The sequence below is a fragment of the Coffea eugenioides genome, chromosome 2 (assembly GCF_003713205.1).
Source record: "Coffea eugenioides isolate CCC68of chromosome 2, Ceug_1.0, whole genome shotgun sequence".
NCBI lineage: Eukaryota > Viridiplantae > Streptophyta > Magnoliopsida > Gentianales > Rubiaceae > Coffea > Coffea eugenioides.
Window position 1 is genome coordinate 69,355,440 of NC_040036.1, and position 16,309 is coordinate 69,371,748.

A 16,309-nucleotide genomic window follows, 5' to 3' on the forward strand; every position below is an offset into this window, starting at 1 on the left:
TCAACAGCAGTTATCTAAATTAACCTCATTTGTTCGACAGATAGCTGCAAGAAATGTACAGCAGGCCAAAGTGTGTGGGATTTGTACGAACATTGGTCATACCACTGACTCGTGCCCACGGTTACAAGAGGAGGGAACTGAGCAAGCAAACATGGCTGGTAACATGCCCATGCCACGTAGACAGTATGACCCCTATTCCAAGTCATACAATCCAGGTTGGAGGGATCATCCAAATCTGAGCTATGGGGGAAATAAGCAACAAAATTTCATCCCCAATAGACAGCAGGGCTTCCAGCAACAATATCAAACAAGGAATCAACCCTCCTCTGCCTCAGGTATGTCCTTAGAAGACATGATTAAAACCATAGCCTCTAATACTATGAAATTTCAGCAGGACACTGAGGCCAGCAGTCAAGAGATAAAGGCGTGTATGCAAAACTTGGAAAATCAGATGAGTCAATTGGCCTCAGATCTTGTATGTCCACTTTACCAATATAAGGCCAATTGGGAGGCGGTCTATTGCTTTCTATTACTTCTGGAGCTTCACTGGGAATGTGCATGTATTGTTCCAGCCTTTCTACTGAGACAATTGAATTTTCTAGCATGCATTGGGTTTGGACGGAACTGGCAAGGTATAAATTGAGTGAAAGAGCATATGATAGAGCCATGCCAATATATCCTGCATTTATAACATCAAGAAGTAAGTACACAGTAAAAGAAGATTACTGCGTCAATGTTATACATTGAGCTACCAGGGAGGATTACAGAAGACGGGTTGAAAAGACTCTGCAGAAATTCTGAGAATGAAAGGAGTGGTTCATCTGGTCCTTTGCACATTTAATTGAAGGTTTGGAAAATATAAATTATTATGATTATACAAGTGCAGGAATATTGAAAGGCTAGTAATAATCTATCACACAGGTCGGTACATTAGTTTAAGTAGGATCTGGTGTTAGTATTCTATTGTGCCTAAAATACCTTTCTCCCTAATTATTAGATTTATTGTATTGTTATAATAGTAAAAATTGTAAATTTACTTAAATTTGAATTATGAAGCTAATAAATACAAAATAAAACACTCTAATCTAATTTGTCTATTTGCATCCCATTATTCAGAGGAGTCTTGTATTCGTGATTTTGACATGACTATTTGAAAAACGAATTAAATCAGAATTAGGAAATATGGTGAAGGGATACTGGGGGTGAAAAAAAAGCATAACAAGTGTCCTGAAATAAGGGATAATTTCAGAACCCTTGACAATTTCACTAGCCTTCCCTTAGATTTGCAAAATTATACTTACCTTCCTTGGCAGAATTATGAACCCAGTTACTTACATTACATGAGAAAAGATCACTCATATACTCTGAGACATTATGTCTTATTAGAAACTAATATTTGATGATTAAATAATTATAGCACTAATTAACTGTTAGTAATTAATTAACAAAAATAATTATTGAAAAATTCCTTAATGATCATAGTAACTTGTAATTACAAAAGAACGCCAATTAATATATCAAATGATCCCGTTTTGCGATTGAGATAACTTAACAATGACCAAAAATTAGTTATATACAATACAAGAAAAAGGGCTAAAAAACACAGGGCCAAAAAAAGCTGTTACAAGAAAATTTTCTTGAGTCCATCTGGCTGGCTAAGATTTCAAGCCTCATGCGATTTGCTTTACCAAAGTCTCGCCACTGTAGTTGGGAGCCTACTCTTTTACCCTGATCTACCGCATGTTGAGACTTTTTTCCGGCAGTTGACTTGATTTTTTTTTTTTTGGGTAAAAGAAAAATTTTGAGGTGGAGGAGAAAATTCCCTCGTCGCAAAATCACATGATAAGCTACTGGCACATTTTTTTAATGATATTATAAATTGTTTATCATTCAAAATCTGCTAGCACCAAAACTCAAAATCTAGGTTTTGCTAAAGTAAGATGAACAAATCTTTCCAATTGAGTTGACCTTCATTTGCCGGTTGACTTCAGGGCGTTACACGTAGAATATTTCGAGTAAGTATTGGCCAGGCTTTTAGCCTCTGTTTGAATAATTGAATAGGAATGCATAAGGAACCTCTCAAACATTATTGGTGTTTTGATGTTTAAAGAACTTTTCATACGGTATATTCTACGTACGTTGGATGCTTTACATTTCACAAGGAATATCATTATGGGAAAATTACACTTTATTGGCCTATGGTTTAGTATTTTTTTTCATAACCCCCTTATGATTTTAAAAATTATATATAACCCCCTCATGGTTTGGATTAAAGTATCAAAGTGACGGAATTTGCAATACATAACAGAGTCAACTAAAATGTCAAAAATATCCCTATATAAAGTTGAAAATTATTTATTAACCACAAGGGATTATGTATATATATTGAAAACTATAAGGAGGTTATATGGTAAAATATAAAATCATACAGGATTTGAGTGTCGCACATATTATGTTTATATATTTTAGTCACTTCAGCAATTTTAGTTTTTAAATAAGCGTAATTTTGACATTTTCATAGGTTTTGTCACGGATAATCATTTCCATCACTTTGATACTTTAATCCAAATTATGATGGGGTTATATATAGTTTTTAAAACTATAGGGGGATTATGTCAAAATTAACTATACCATAGGGGGGTAAAGTGTAATTTGCCCTATCATTATACTGACCACAAAGGAATAATAATGAAAAACAGCTTGGCTAGGTGAGAAACCAACCAAAATAAGTAATACAACAAAATGCAATTACAAAAACCTTCATGATCAATCGTGAGTACTATTTATTTGCTAAGTGTTCAAACCATGATTCACTAAACCCTCTATGTATAATATCTTTATTGTGATGGCTATAATTGCTCAAATTCTTGAAGTATTTATACTATCATAATATGAATGGAGAACAAAGAAAATTATTACAAAGCACTTGTTATGCACTGTAATACTAACCGAACCACGTTTCTTTTCTTTAGATAAAAACTTAAAAGTGTACACCAAACCGATTGACCTTTGGTCTATTTGTTCAACAATTTTATTGTTTTTAGTATTGTTTATATTCCAAATAGTTTAATCATCAACTTGCCTTAAGCACGAGTTGCAATTGGAATGAATATTTATAGCATCAATTGTTAAGAATTAGACCATCAAACCTGATCGAGAAACCTATACTTGGAAATTTTGGATCTTATTTGTATCTAATTCTTCATGCTTTGACATAAGATCGAATGAGAATCTAACTACTTTACATAAAATTATAGAGGAATTGTGCAAATATGTACAAAATTATGAGCAATTTAAGTGAATATCCATGCAAAAGTATAGAAACTAAGTGCTTATTATAATTTCATTACACGTATTTTCGGAGCATCTCTAGGTCAATCACCGTAAGTGGAGGTGCTTTTTGTTTAGTCTTCACCTTACATAAAATTACGGGGCTATGTGGATTATTTTAAGGTATAAGGGAGATCATCTAGAAATATGCAAAACCATTTCGGGGTTATTAGTAATTTATCCAATTTGATATTTTATCATCCAACCGACTAAAAAGAAACAGATTTACTAAAAAAAACCGATTTATTGCAACATTTCAACACCTAGATTAGAAACTTTTATCTATGATCATTCAAAAATCAAGAAAAGAATACAAAATTTAAAAGCACACTTTTCTTCAATTCTGCACCATTCATCACTTGCTTCACAAAGTAACCATATTATTAAGTTTGGCATTTGGCACAGCAGCATCTAACAAGGTGGCATGTCTGGAGGTGGAGGAAGCATTTGTTCTCCCGGGCCAGTGCCATTTTTAACAATGAAGGTCATTCCCATTCCCCAGCTTACATGACGCTCGAAATGGCAATGCATGAACCACACGCCTGCAAGGAATTAGGTGAGCCCTATGACGTTATAATCCTTACTTACAAATACACACAAATAGTGATGCACATGGGCTAATAGTACTTTGCCGGACACATTTAACAATTTTTTTTTTAATAAAACAAACTATATTGAAACAAGATAAACAAACACCAGGTTAGAAGATTTTGAGTATGAATTTTGCAATTGCGGGAAAGGTTGCACATACACCAGGTTAGAAGCGCCTGAGGACTTGATATATATATATATATATCTATATATATATATATATATATATATGTAGCACATAAAGGCAACTAGATTGATGCTTACCAGGATTATTGGCCCTGAATCGGATAGCTGTCCAGCCGTTCCTGCGAACAGCAATTGTATTCATAAAAGGGGGGTCCTCAGTGTTATAGTTTTGAGTGTCTGTTACATTGTCAAAGATTTCAGGACCTGATCCAACTACGTAGAAACTGTGTCCATGCAAATGCATCGGATGATCTATCCCCGTAATCAGATTCGTCCCTTGGAATACTATCTCGACCGTGGAGTTATATTCAAGAACTAAAACTTTGGTACTTATATTAGGCAATTGTAGTTCTACAGGATGATTTTTTGCTGTATAATTGAACACAAACGGTGGGAAGTGGGGAAAGTCAGGGTCATAAATTCCTTGAGTCTGATTGTAGTAGGCTTGAAGTATATCGAGCTGGGGCAATACCAAACTTTGGTTGTTAACGCTAGCTCTTAGCCGGCTGTCTCCAGGCCCATGACATTTATTATTTGGTTCACACGAGACATTGTTTATCGAGAGTGTGAAAAATAGATTAGTGGTCACATTTTCTGGGACATGAACAGGATGTTCTGGACTTGCTAAACTTTTAAGGCTTTCTGTGAAGTTATATGTTGAATTGGCATCATCGGCAGCTGGGAGATTTGGGAAGATTGGAGATGAAGTTGCATTGTAATCTCCCAAGTATTGGATTATTCCCGTGGTGGTATTCTGGTCGTAAGGAAAAACAGTGACATTGGTATAAACCTTAGCAGCCATGTAGTAGTGATCAGGTTTTTGATTAGCTTCTAACAAGACATCCATGGTTTGTCCTGGGGCTATAGCAATGTAACCACTCTTTAATTGCTTTGTGTAGCTTCCATCTGTTCCCACAACGGTAAGAGTATGGTTTGCAATGCCAAAGAACATCAGGTTGTTCATGACAGCATTGACCATCCGGAGCAAATAAGTTTTTCCAGAAGTCACATTCAACTTGAATGTATCTGCAAAATGACAAGGTTTCAGAGAAATCACACAATTAGAACCAATTGAAAATGGTCCTTTTAATCCTGTATCACTTACCTGGTACAACTGAACATGAATTAAAATCGCCAGGATGGCCGTTTATCATGAAAGCATCAGACTTCGCAGGGTCTCCCCCAAAATGTAAAAAATCTTCCACCACATCTGTTATATTTCTCTTCCACCATTCTCCTGCATTGAAGCATTTTTAATCGTTAATTTCTGTTTTTAATCGTGTGTACCTTAAATTTCAATTTTGGACATGTTGGTTGCACCATAAGCTCTCAAATTTGTCCTAGTTTATCAAAATAAAAGATTCGGATGCAAAGTGTTAAAACTGAAGTTTAGAATAAGGTGCAAACTGAGAATGAGGTACAAGTTCGGAGGCAAAAAGTTGGATCTAGTCCAAATTTAATATACAAGAAAATAAAATGCAATGACTAAACTAGTCAAAACAAGATTCCATCACCCTTCTTAATTTGAAATGCACCAGTTGAATCAGACTACACAGTAACAAACTGATAAAAATAGTCAGACTGATTGTCAGGGAAATGATTTACTAAATGGGGTGATTTTGATTTATTACCAAATCAAATTGACCTCAGGAAATATAATCAAAGAATAGAATTAATCCCTTTATTTGCACCTAATATGATGGGAATTTCTGCATCAGGCTTAGGAAACGGGTATCTATCTCCTCTTTTGGGGTAAATAATGATTGCGCCATGAACTGTTGCTCGAGACCAATCACTGTGAGCATGCCACCACAAAGTTCCAATCTCTTCCGTGATTATGACCTTTTGGAAGAAAGATTTTCCAGGCATGATAGGGCACTGAGTGATGAACTCTGGACCATCTGACCATGGGTACCTTGGCTGTAAAACTCCATGCCTAGATACAACTCAAAGTCGTTCAATAAATTAAGCTTTACTTCTTATATTCAGCATCGACAAATGCAATGCTTCTCCTATATATACTTAAAAAAAAAGGAAGAAGAGAAAATCATTTGTATTACCAGTGAATAGTGATGTTTTCTTTTCCTTTGTTATGGACATGAACAATGGCGGTATCTCCCTGACGAAGGTGTAAGGTTGGTCCTGGAAATAGACCATTTACTGTCAAAATATCCTTGGTACTGCAGAGTCTTGTATATGAAGCTTCTTTGACCTGCACAAAATTAGAGGTGATTGTAAAATGATAGGGAAGCTAAAGAAATATGAAGTCTTTCATAGAGCCTTTGTTCATATATCAATATATTTAGCAAATAAAGAAATTAAGACCGTTCATACGTGTAGGTTATCAGTACTAATCAATGATAGATGACTTGACATTTAGCACAGTACATTGGCTTATTTGAGAATGTAAACATTGCTTCATGCCTATATCTTCTGGATGTGTGTATTGGTGCAGGTCTTAGGTTTCACTTGAATTCTGAAATGTTTGCAACAAATCAAACAGCCATGGGCTAGCTTATGATGAAATGGGGAGAAGAACAGAGCAATTTGGAATTTTGTAGTATTCGTTTGTGTTGAATGTTAAACTCTTGTTTCCCTGGGGGAAGAGAGAGAGAGAGGGAGTAGTCAAATCCCTAAAGTCATAAATTTTCTATTTGCCCAAAAAAAATTAATGGATACAAGCTCATATTTCATTCTTACAGGAATAAAAGAAAAAGCAGAAATCATTGGTAACAAACAATTTTGGATACAAGCTCTCAAGCTACTTATTTGCAAATCACTTAAAAAACATCAACTGTTACTTAAAGGGAAAAAAACATGCCACGGAAAACATTTTTGATGATTTTGGGTTCGACTCTCATTGTAAGATTTGGAATCTCCTTTTTAAAAAAGAAAAAAAAAACCTAAAATGCTTCATAAGGAATGATTACGATCTTCAAACTAAGTTATACTTACCACAAATGAATAGTTATGAGTAGCAGCTTGGCTAGGCGAGACACCGAAGAGAATAAGTAAAACAACAAAATGCAAGACAAAAACCTTCATGATCAACCACATTATATGACTATGTTTGTTGTGATGTTAGTATAAGCATAAGCTCTTAAGGTATTTATACTATCGACATATCAATGGAGACAAAGGAAATAATTGAATACTTGTTTCCCTCGTGAAATGGGTTCGAGTACTTAGCAGACCACGTTTCTTTTCTGACCAAAAAAAAAAAAATTAGGTATACATCAATCCCCTGATTGCACATCCATGAAGTGCAACTTGCAATTGAAAAATATTTGCTAACTTGTAAGTATTGAAGAATTTCGAAACTACGAAGCCTATGTTTTGGAATTTTGGATCTTTGCCTTGTCTTTATTTGTATTTAAATCTTCATGAATTGTCCTTCAAAAAAAAAATCTTCATGAATTGACATAAATTGCTTTGCACGAAATTATTGCGCGACATTAGTATATCTTAATACTTATAATAAAATGTGATGAAAAAGACTGCAATTGCATCGTATCAAACTGTTGAGAATTCGTAATCAAAATCGGCTGGAAAACATACTTTTCATACGCAAAACTTTGAGGAATCCGCTTTTCAAAAGAACCTTTGATATGCAGTTAACCTCATTTTTGTCGTTTTAGAGGAAATCCTGAGTTAAAACGACATCCTGCTGGCACTAGCATTTATACCTCGCAAAGTTATGAAGAAGAAATGTTCTACAAAAGCTAAGTCATAAAACCCTTAGCCATCATTTCTCCTGCAATGACTTCTTTTCTTTAAATAAAAAAATCAAGATCAAGGTTCTCTAAGCAGTTGTATGGCTTGAAAAAAAAAAAAAAAATATATATATATATATATATATATATATATATATATATAAGCTAATGAAAGGAAAGAGAAACCAAACATGATTTTTGTCATGAGAATGGAAAGAGAAACCAAACATGATTTTTGTCCACCGACACATTTGGAGTCTATGTGGAAATAGATACATTAACAAAGGAATAAAATTTGCAGGTGAATCATTTTGATATTCATTTTTTTTATAGGAAGATTATTTTGGCAATTTACTCACTGTTGCAATGATATTATCAGATAAAACATTCTACTATTTTGTAATTAAACATAACAATATCATAATCAATTTTGACTGTTTTCAAGGTACAACTCAACTAGAAAGGACATTAGCCAATTGATTGTGAGATTATTAGTTTGACTGTTTTCAAGGTACAACTCAAACACTTTGCTGTCTGCTTCCTCTGTTGTAAGGCTTACAATCTCTTTTATACCAAAAAAAAAAGGACGTTCCGAATAAACTTTGATATTGTAATGGAAGCGAGTGATGTAAAATTATAGAGCTTCATCTTCGTAAATTACTTTTTTTTATGTTTTTCATAAATTACTATGAACATTTTTTTTCGTTATCAATTGGTAATCATATTATGGATTTCTTGGATCTTAATTAAACACGTTTTTCAGGTCTATTACATTCTTCATATCTTGGATGTTCAAATCCACCGCCCGGTACTACTAGTCTACAACTCGACAGAGCAAAAAATTCCATCAGCAATTCATTAAAGAATTGTCCTTCTCTATCGGTTTGGGGTTTAGGAGAAGAAAAAGTGACCTCTAGCTTTCTTTAACAACTTGCGCAAATCATGGCAGGAAAGGTTGATGGCCAAATATATATATATATATAAGGTTCAGATTGCATCTTATACACCATTTTTTCATATTATATGTGAGACTCACAAAATTTTGTTCTATAATTATACCGTGTGCATTCAACGTTATTTCTTATATATTTTGCACAAAACTGTCCCGAATGATTTTCTTGATAATCGTTGGGACCTATGTCCATAATTTAGTTTGTGACATCAAAAATAAGTCTTACAATAGTTCGTGAATACTAATGAAAGATAAAGTCAATAAAAGACGTGGTTCTTTGCTATATTTCTCCTCCTCTCAATTGTTAAGGCTTGGATTCTTTCAAGAAAAAAGCAAAAGGGAAAATAGATTGCGATTGGTTTCAAAGGGAATATAAAGGAAGAACAACAGATTACCAGTTAGGCTAGATTGGTAAATGAACTACTACTACTGTCTTCATCCTTTTTTTTTCCTTTCATTTTGGTTTTTTTTTTTTTTTTGGAATACGAATTACGACCATGATGAGCGGGCTGAGGTGACCATGATGAGCAGGGGGAAAGGAATTAAACATAATTCAGTTGGAATGGGAGATTTCATGGGAATCTGTTGATTGATTTAGTAGTCAGCTGAAACCAGAGGTCGTGTGATTACTGATTCGGGGATGGTGATGAATGATGATCCGTCTAATACTTGTGTCTGCTTCCGTCGTGCATTTGATGGAATGGATTGGACGGCCTATAACTACGCAACTGCACTTTGTACAATTGGGAGAGAGGACTCCTCATTGTCCCGTTGAATTTATGTATGGGAATTATGTAAATCCACAATATCCACACAGAAAATAGATTCGCCCAATCTATTACAATTTTAGAAATTAAATAAGAATTTCAAACTCTGTCAAAAAAGAAAAAAAAAAAAAAACCACTTGCATCATTCGGTGAAAATCCACCTACTCATAGGATTTTGATGTTTCCTCTCTCCTATAATATTCCTTGTGATATTTGTTTTGGTAAATTTCTTTTGTCTTCCTTGTTAGATTGGGATTCTTCTCACATTTGTTTTGTCAAATCTATGATTTCTTAGATCTATTCTATCATATCTAAACTTGATATTTGGACTTGAAATGAAACAGCCGAAAACTAAATCCGATTATCAAAAACATGATCATTTTGGAGTTGCAAGACCCATCTGAATTTGTGATGAGTAAGTGGGTGGTATCTTCTGTTGATTCTTCAGATCAGAAGAAGTTTTCTTCTATCTCATGTATTTGTGAAATGTTTATGATGTAATTACTGCCATGCAGTTTTTGTTAATGAAATTATCCTTTTTCTAACGAAAATGTAATATTTTCCGTATCGATTATTATACTTTGGATTTCTTGGAAGTTTATTAAACACGTCACTGTTACATTTTTCTCATCAAATAGCTATGGAAGCCCAAAACTACGTCCAATTCCTCCTTTCTGGCTTGTAATGCTTAATTATGTGTTTAATTAGTCCCAATTGATGTGATTTTCCCCACTAATTAAATCCACAAAATATGTACTGAAACTGGGCAGAATAAAAAAAAAAATTCCACCAGCAATTGATTAAAGAATTGCCCTTCTTTGTCAAATGGGTCTTAGGATCAGAAAAAGTGATCTCTGCCTCTCTATGGCTCCTTGCGGGAATTAATGATTTCTTTAGTCTGAAGTCTGAACTCATGGCAAGATAAACAATGTCAACTGTTCGTAAATAGTAATGAAAATTAAAAAATTATATCCTAGAATTGGTTCTTCCAATCATTCTCCTGGTCCCAATTATTCTTTTGTTTAGATAGCATACCAACAAATAAAAAATAAAAAAAAAAGATTAAAGCTTTTGCCATTTTCTTTTGCATCAATCAGTGCTCAATCAACTGTACAACCAAAGAATAAAAAAGGTTTGGTTTCTTTCCCTCTAATGATAGCAAAGAATATTGCAGTGGTATCATGAAAAGTCGTCAAAATTCACAAAAACACTTAAGGCTACAGAGAGGAAGACGGTTTCCTCTTCATACTGAATGCTTTTTTTTTTTTTTTTTGATAAATTACCGTTTATCCTGCTGTACTTAGGTACTTTAGCACATAATCCTCCTATGATTTAAAAATTTATATATAATCCCCTCATTATTGGATTAATGTATCATCATTAGTTCTTCGGTTAAAACTAATAGTCAATAGTAAAAAATCAAAGTTAAACTAATAATTTGACAAATTCACCTTTTCACTGCCTTTTTTTCCTTTTTTGCCCTCTCTCTCTCTCTCTCGAGAAAAGAAGAGATGATTTTGAAAACACATATTTTGGCCTACAAAATCTTAATTTTCTCCAAATACAAAAGAGATAGAAGGGAAATAAAAAAATAAATAAGACATAGAAAAGACGAAAGGATACCATAAAACAAATAAATAAAAAACAAAAAAAAGCCAAATCTTTTAGTAATGAAAGGTTAAAATTATCAATTGATTAGTTTAATTTTAACTTGTTATTATTGACCGTTAGTTTTTATGAAAAAACTAACGATGACACATTAACTTAAACTACAAGGAGTTATATATAGATTTTTAAACTCTAGCAAAATCCCTTAAACCAGCTTCAAAAATCAAACCTTTGCCTGCAGTAACTTTTCGTCCATTTAAAATGCTACTGATATTTCTTCTGCTAGTGCTAATTTGATGTACCCCCATCTAGTTTTCTATCATTGTCCTCGAGTTTGCGTGTATATGAATCAAGAAATGTACGGGATTTGGATTTTTGTCATTCATTTGTCTTTTCTGTTTTCCGAAGTTTTGTAGAACAGAGGTGAGGAAGAGGAGAGGCTAGCAGATGACGTTTTCCCCTGCCTTTCTTCCTATCGATTGCCATGGTATTTAAGTACAAAATACAGCCTAGAGAATCTGTTCTGTTACAACAGATATATCTATCTTAGACTAATTCAAAGCAGAACTAACTACCAGAAATCTAGGAACAGCAAAACAGTTATCATAAAAATAGAGCATCGGTTATGTTATCTTTTCATGCCCCCGCAAGATGGACGGTGGTGGAGTGAGTCCAATCTTGTTCAAAACCATGGTGAATTGTTGATGAGACAGGGGCTTGGTGAGGACATCGGCAAGCTGATCAGAAGCTGAGACATAAGAGACTCTGAGGAGACCATTTTGTACTTGTTCACGAATGAAATGATAGCGCGAAGGTGTGTCGGAGGGATCTTTTGAACTTGATCCCAAGTCCCTTCCTGCAGTTTTTTCATCAAATTTGGAACATCCAGGTGTTAAAGTTACTAAGTCCATTTTCATTGTGTTTATGTGAATTTGCTTTTTGCAATTTTCGGTACTCCACCGGTGTTGGGAGGCTTTTTTGCTGGATTGGACTAGTTAATGAGTGAACTCATTGCGAGACATTTTGGCAAATTTGAAGAATTTTGTTTAATATGGCATGCAACTGATACCAGTACTGGCCAGTCAAATGTAATATTTACAAGTAATAGTCTTCATCATGACATAGAACTTCTTAAACTTCAATTTAATGACTATCATCTACCATGCACTAAGAATTATTTAATTTTAGGGAGAATTGTAGTTTTAGTCCCCAATGTATCACCCATGCACGGAACTCGTCCTCAATCTATTTTAAAAAGTAAATTTAGTCCCTAATCTATCCAATTTTGCGTAAAAGTTGACAATTGACAGATTCCTTCCAGTTGAGTAACGGAATGTGGCGCGTGCACTCACTGTACCAGAACGTGCAAGTGGTTTCAATTCTCCCTTCTAATATAACATACATGCTGGAACTAACATGTTATACCCTGAGTTACACTTCAATACAAAGGTTTGGAATCAGATTTCTCGAAGAACCTGCAATGGTTCCTAATTCTTTCTCTCGGCTGCAACATTAATTTCCAGTAGCAGCAGCAGCCTTTCGTTTGATATTTTCTCATTAGTTCCGTTTCTGTTTTATGTCCTAGCTGATCCTGCAAAGGATACCTATTCAACTGCAGATTATCCTAAGCTAAACATGGAAGTTTATGACCAGATTCCAAGAGGAAACTTAATCAAATCCCATGCCGGTGCAAGGCTACAAAATCTTATGTAAAGCAACCTACACCAGATTTCTTTCATGCGCACGTTCAGATTCTTGCAAGTTACTATGGTAACCTGCTTTTACTACTTAAAGTGAACATAGTCATACATTCCTAGCTACCTGTTTCTATCCTCCTTTGATAGCACCTGCAAAATCCCCTATTTCTTAGCAAAAGAGCAGAATTTTCTTTTAGCAAGCTACCAGTTCTGAGCAAGATTTCTCGCAACCAAACTTACTTTCCTTGACTAGAATCTAGCATACTATATACGTACTCAAGGGCTTCAGCTGATAAAAAAAAATTATTGCAGTCATTTTACCTCTTTCTTTCATCTTAGAGTTTGGAAAATTGCAGACTACACTTTTAGTTTCCTGCTTCGGTTCCCAAAACTGCACCAGCCTCTCCTTCGTACTCACTTTTGGCTTACGATTTTGAGGTTACAAGCTGGAGCAATGAAGCGAGCAAATGTCTATCTTTCTTTTCCTCACTCTCTCGATTGCGGGCTGGAAGCAAGGAGAAACCAGAATGTTCTCTTTTCCTCTCACTCGGTTGTGTTTTGAGATGAAGGGGTGGCTGAGTCTCTCTCTCAGTTTTGCTCCTAGTGTTTAGTTGGCAAAAAAAGAGTTGAAGCGTGCTTCTTCACTCAGCCACCGCCCAATTAATATATCAGTTTCTATTGCTCCATTCACTCACCGCTTGCACTTAGCTAATAATTGGCAGCTACTTTCTCCTCCTAAATTCATTTATCTCGCTGCTTATAGGACTTAAGAATCAAAAGGTAAACAATCCACTCGGTGGTCTCTTTTTTTTTTCAATCGGTGCTGCCAGCTAAGTTGCTTACTCAGACCAACTCCAAGTATTTCTTTCTCTCAGTTTCTGCTAAAAATTCTGATGGTTTATTCCAATGGTGCTCACTCAGGCCACCGCTCAAATTTCTTGCAGATTATTTTCTCATCTTCCCCTCTGCCGCCGTCGCTCTTTTCACTCTTCTGAAATGGGCTTCCGGGGTAGAACCCTCCAACTTGACAACGCCTAAACTCACCAGTCGCGTTTGCTGCCTTTTAGTTCTCGAACACCATTCAGACCTCAAGAACCTTTCTTTCCAATTCTCCCACGAACTTGTCGATGCTGTCCTCCAAAAACAGAAGCTCAACCCCTCCGCCTGTCTTCAATTCTTCAAATTAGCTTCAAACCAGCCAAATTACTGACCCCATTTCAAGGCTTACTGGAAAATCGTTCACATTTTTGTCCAAGGATAGAAAAGAACAAAGATGTGAAAAAATGAATAGAAGAGAAAAAGAGAGGATAGATTTTGACTTTTTAAATAGTTTCTTGATTTACAAACATTGAAACCACTTGCACGCTCTGATACAGTGAGTGCACGCGCCACATTACGTTACTCAACTGGAAGGAATCTGTCAATTGTCCACTTTTATGCAAAATTGGATAGATTAGGAACCAAATTTACTTTTTAAAATAGATTAAGAACTAGTTCCGTGCATGGGTAATACATTGGGGACTAAAATTACAATTCCCCCTAAATTTTACTTGAATGGGTATAGAACTGTTGTGTGATGTTCCTAAAGGGGCATTGCAAATTCTGGATACTCTTTGTACTTCTTTCTATCCTTCTAATAGAGTCCCTCACAGATTTTGGTATAGAATAATTTTTTTTTCCAGCCCACGGGACTGGTGGTTGAGAGAAGCTCTTGCAGTATTGCAACACTGCTGGTTGTAATTTCCATACAATTTCCTACTAGAAAAATAGAAGGATGGCACAAAAAATTGATTTTCCATTGTCTGAAACAGCCGAAGTAAACCTTAGTGGAGGATTTTTGTTCCGGTCTTCACCCATCAGTTTACTGTTTAGTTAGCTCTCTAACCGAGGTCTCTCTCTCTTGGAGGATATTTGTGAGCTAAAAATGGTGGATTCGTATGGCCATTTACTGTATTTTATGTGTAGAGCTAGAAGCCAATTGTTAACTGTAGTCATGATTGATCTATACGAAACCTTTCAATGCTCAAGCACCTGCTATCATTCAGGTCGATTTGGCATTTGTGGACAAATATTCTGTAACCTAATAGAATTGTACAGATAATTGTGGTGTCGAGCTAGATAACCTTACAATATTGAGTGTGTCGAGTTAGATCTCCCCATTAGCTAGCCTGTGCAGCTATTTCTATACCTGTTTAGCATAACATGAATTTGAGCCTAAATGAGACAAGCATGTCTGTAATGGGACAAATCCACGCGTGACACGTGTCAAGCTTGGCAGAGCACACACGTCAGGTCGGCAATAGGGACTTTGCATCCCGCACATGCCAGCTCGGCAGGGAGACGTCAGCCCGGCCACTTCAGCTGTTCCCTATAGTGGGCCTCATGGGCCGCCGCCTCCGAACTTGTAGGGGCCGCCGGGCAAAACCCTAAGAAGACCCCGAACCCTAAGGGGACTCTGACTCCCACAAGGAAACTACAACTCATTCTGCCCTATATATACAACACCTAAGGGCAATACAAGGTACGCATACACGAGTACTTACACTATCACTTGGTAGGCAAGCTTGACTGACTTGACCTTCGGAGTTATTTCAGGGACGTCGGTCCCGCCATTCCCCTCACTTCGCAGGACCTTTACTACAGCTCATCCTCTTAGGTCGGTTGGACCTGACCAGCTCGGCCCGCAACTGCTCAGCTCGGATCCGGTTTTTGGCAGACGCATCAATTGGCGCCGTCTGTGGGAAACAAGTAATTCTTCTCTTGCGAATCATGCCAAGAACTAGATCCCAGAGGAATGCCGATGGTTCCAAAGGGAACGAGGGAAGCAGTCCCCAGCACCCCTCACAAGGACCGACTATTGGGGATGGAGGCGTGGGGCTCTCACAGATCCCGCCGGAACAGTTGGTACAGGCTGTGGCAGGGAATTTGCCAACTTTTGAGGCCATTGTGAATTACCTCAAGGGGCAGGCAGTAGGTCAGACTGGCCAGGGGCCCAAGTCCCAGGGGGGTAGGCCGTCCGAATCTAGGACGGGGAGCCCCAGTCCTCGGCTTAAAAGGGAGCGCCGGGAGCTCACACGGGACCAGATTGACGTGGTGGAACCTTCTCACAAGCACTCCCGAACTGAGCACCCGGAGCCTGTCCGGAGGTACTCTAAGGAGAAGCTCTCGCCTCGGAAAGAACAGCTTCAGGTGCAGGACGAGCTGGACCTGCTCTTGGACACAGAGGCAGATCGGTACATCGCTTCTCCTTTCGTGCCCGATATTGAGGATTACCCCTTGCCTGCGAAGTTCAAAATACCTAGCATGAAGTCTTACGATGCGACCACTGATCCGGAGGATCACTTGTTTGCCTTCCTGACCCAAATGCGTCTGCAAACTGCTGCAGATGCGGTCAGGTGCAAGACTTTCCCAATGTTTTTGGAGGGTAAGGCACGTCAGTGGTTCCAGGGCCTTCCACCCAGGTCC

At 36.6% G+C, this 16,309-nt stretch overlaps 1 protein-coding gene across 1 annotated transcript; it reads right to left on the reverse strand.

Moving 5' to 3' along the window:
- Positions 1–3,554: 3,554 nt before the first annotated feature.
- On the reverse strand, positions 3,555–7,166 carry LOC113763418 (laccase-15-like). The gene is made up of 6 exons (XM_027307230.1): positions 7,063–7,166; positions 6,168–6,319; positions 5,799–6,043; positions 5,242–5,344; positions 4,186–5,159; positions 3,555–3,872 (listed from the first exon to the last, which is right to left on the reverse strand). Exons 1-6 carry the CDS (start codon positions 7,162–7,164, stop codon positions 3,742–3,744), a joined length of 1,707 nt encoding a protein of 568 aa, XP_027163031.1. The 5' UTR covers positions 7,165–7,166; the 3' UTR covers positions 3,555–3,741.
- Between the last annotated feature and the right edge of the window lie 9,143 nt (positions 7,167–16,309).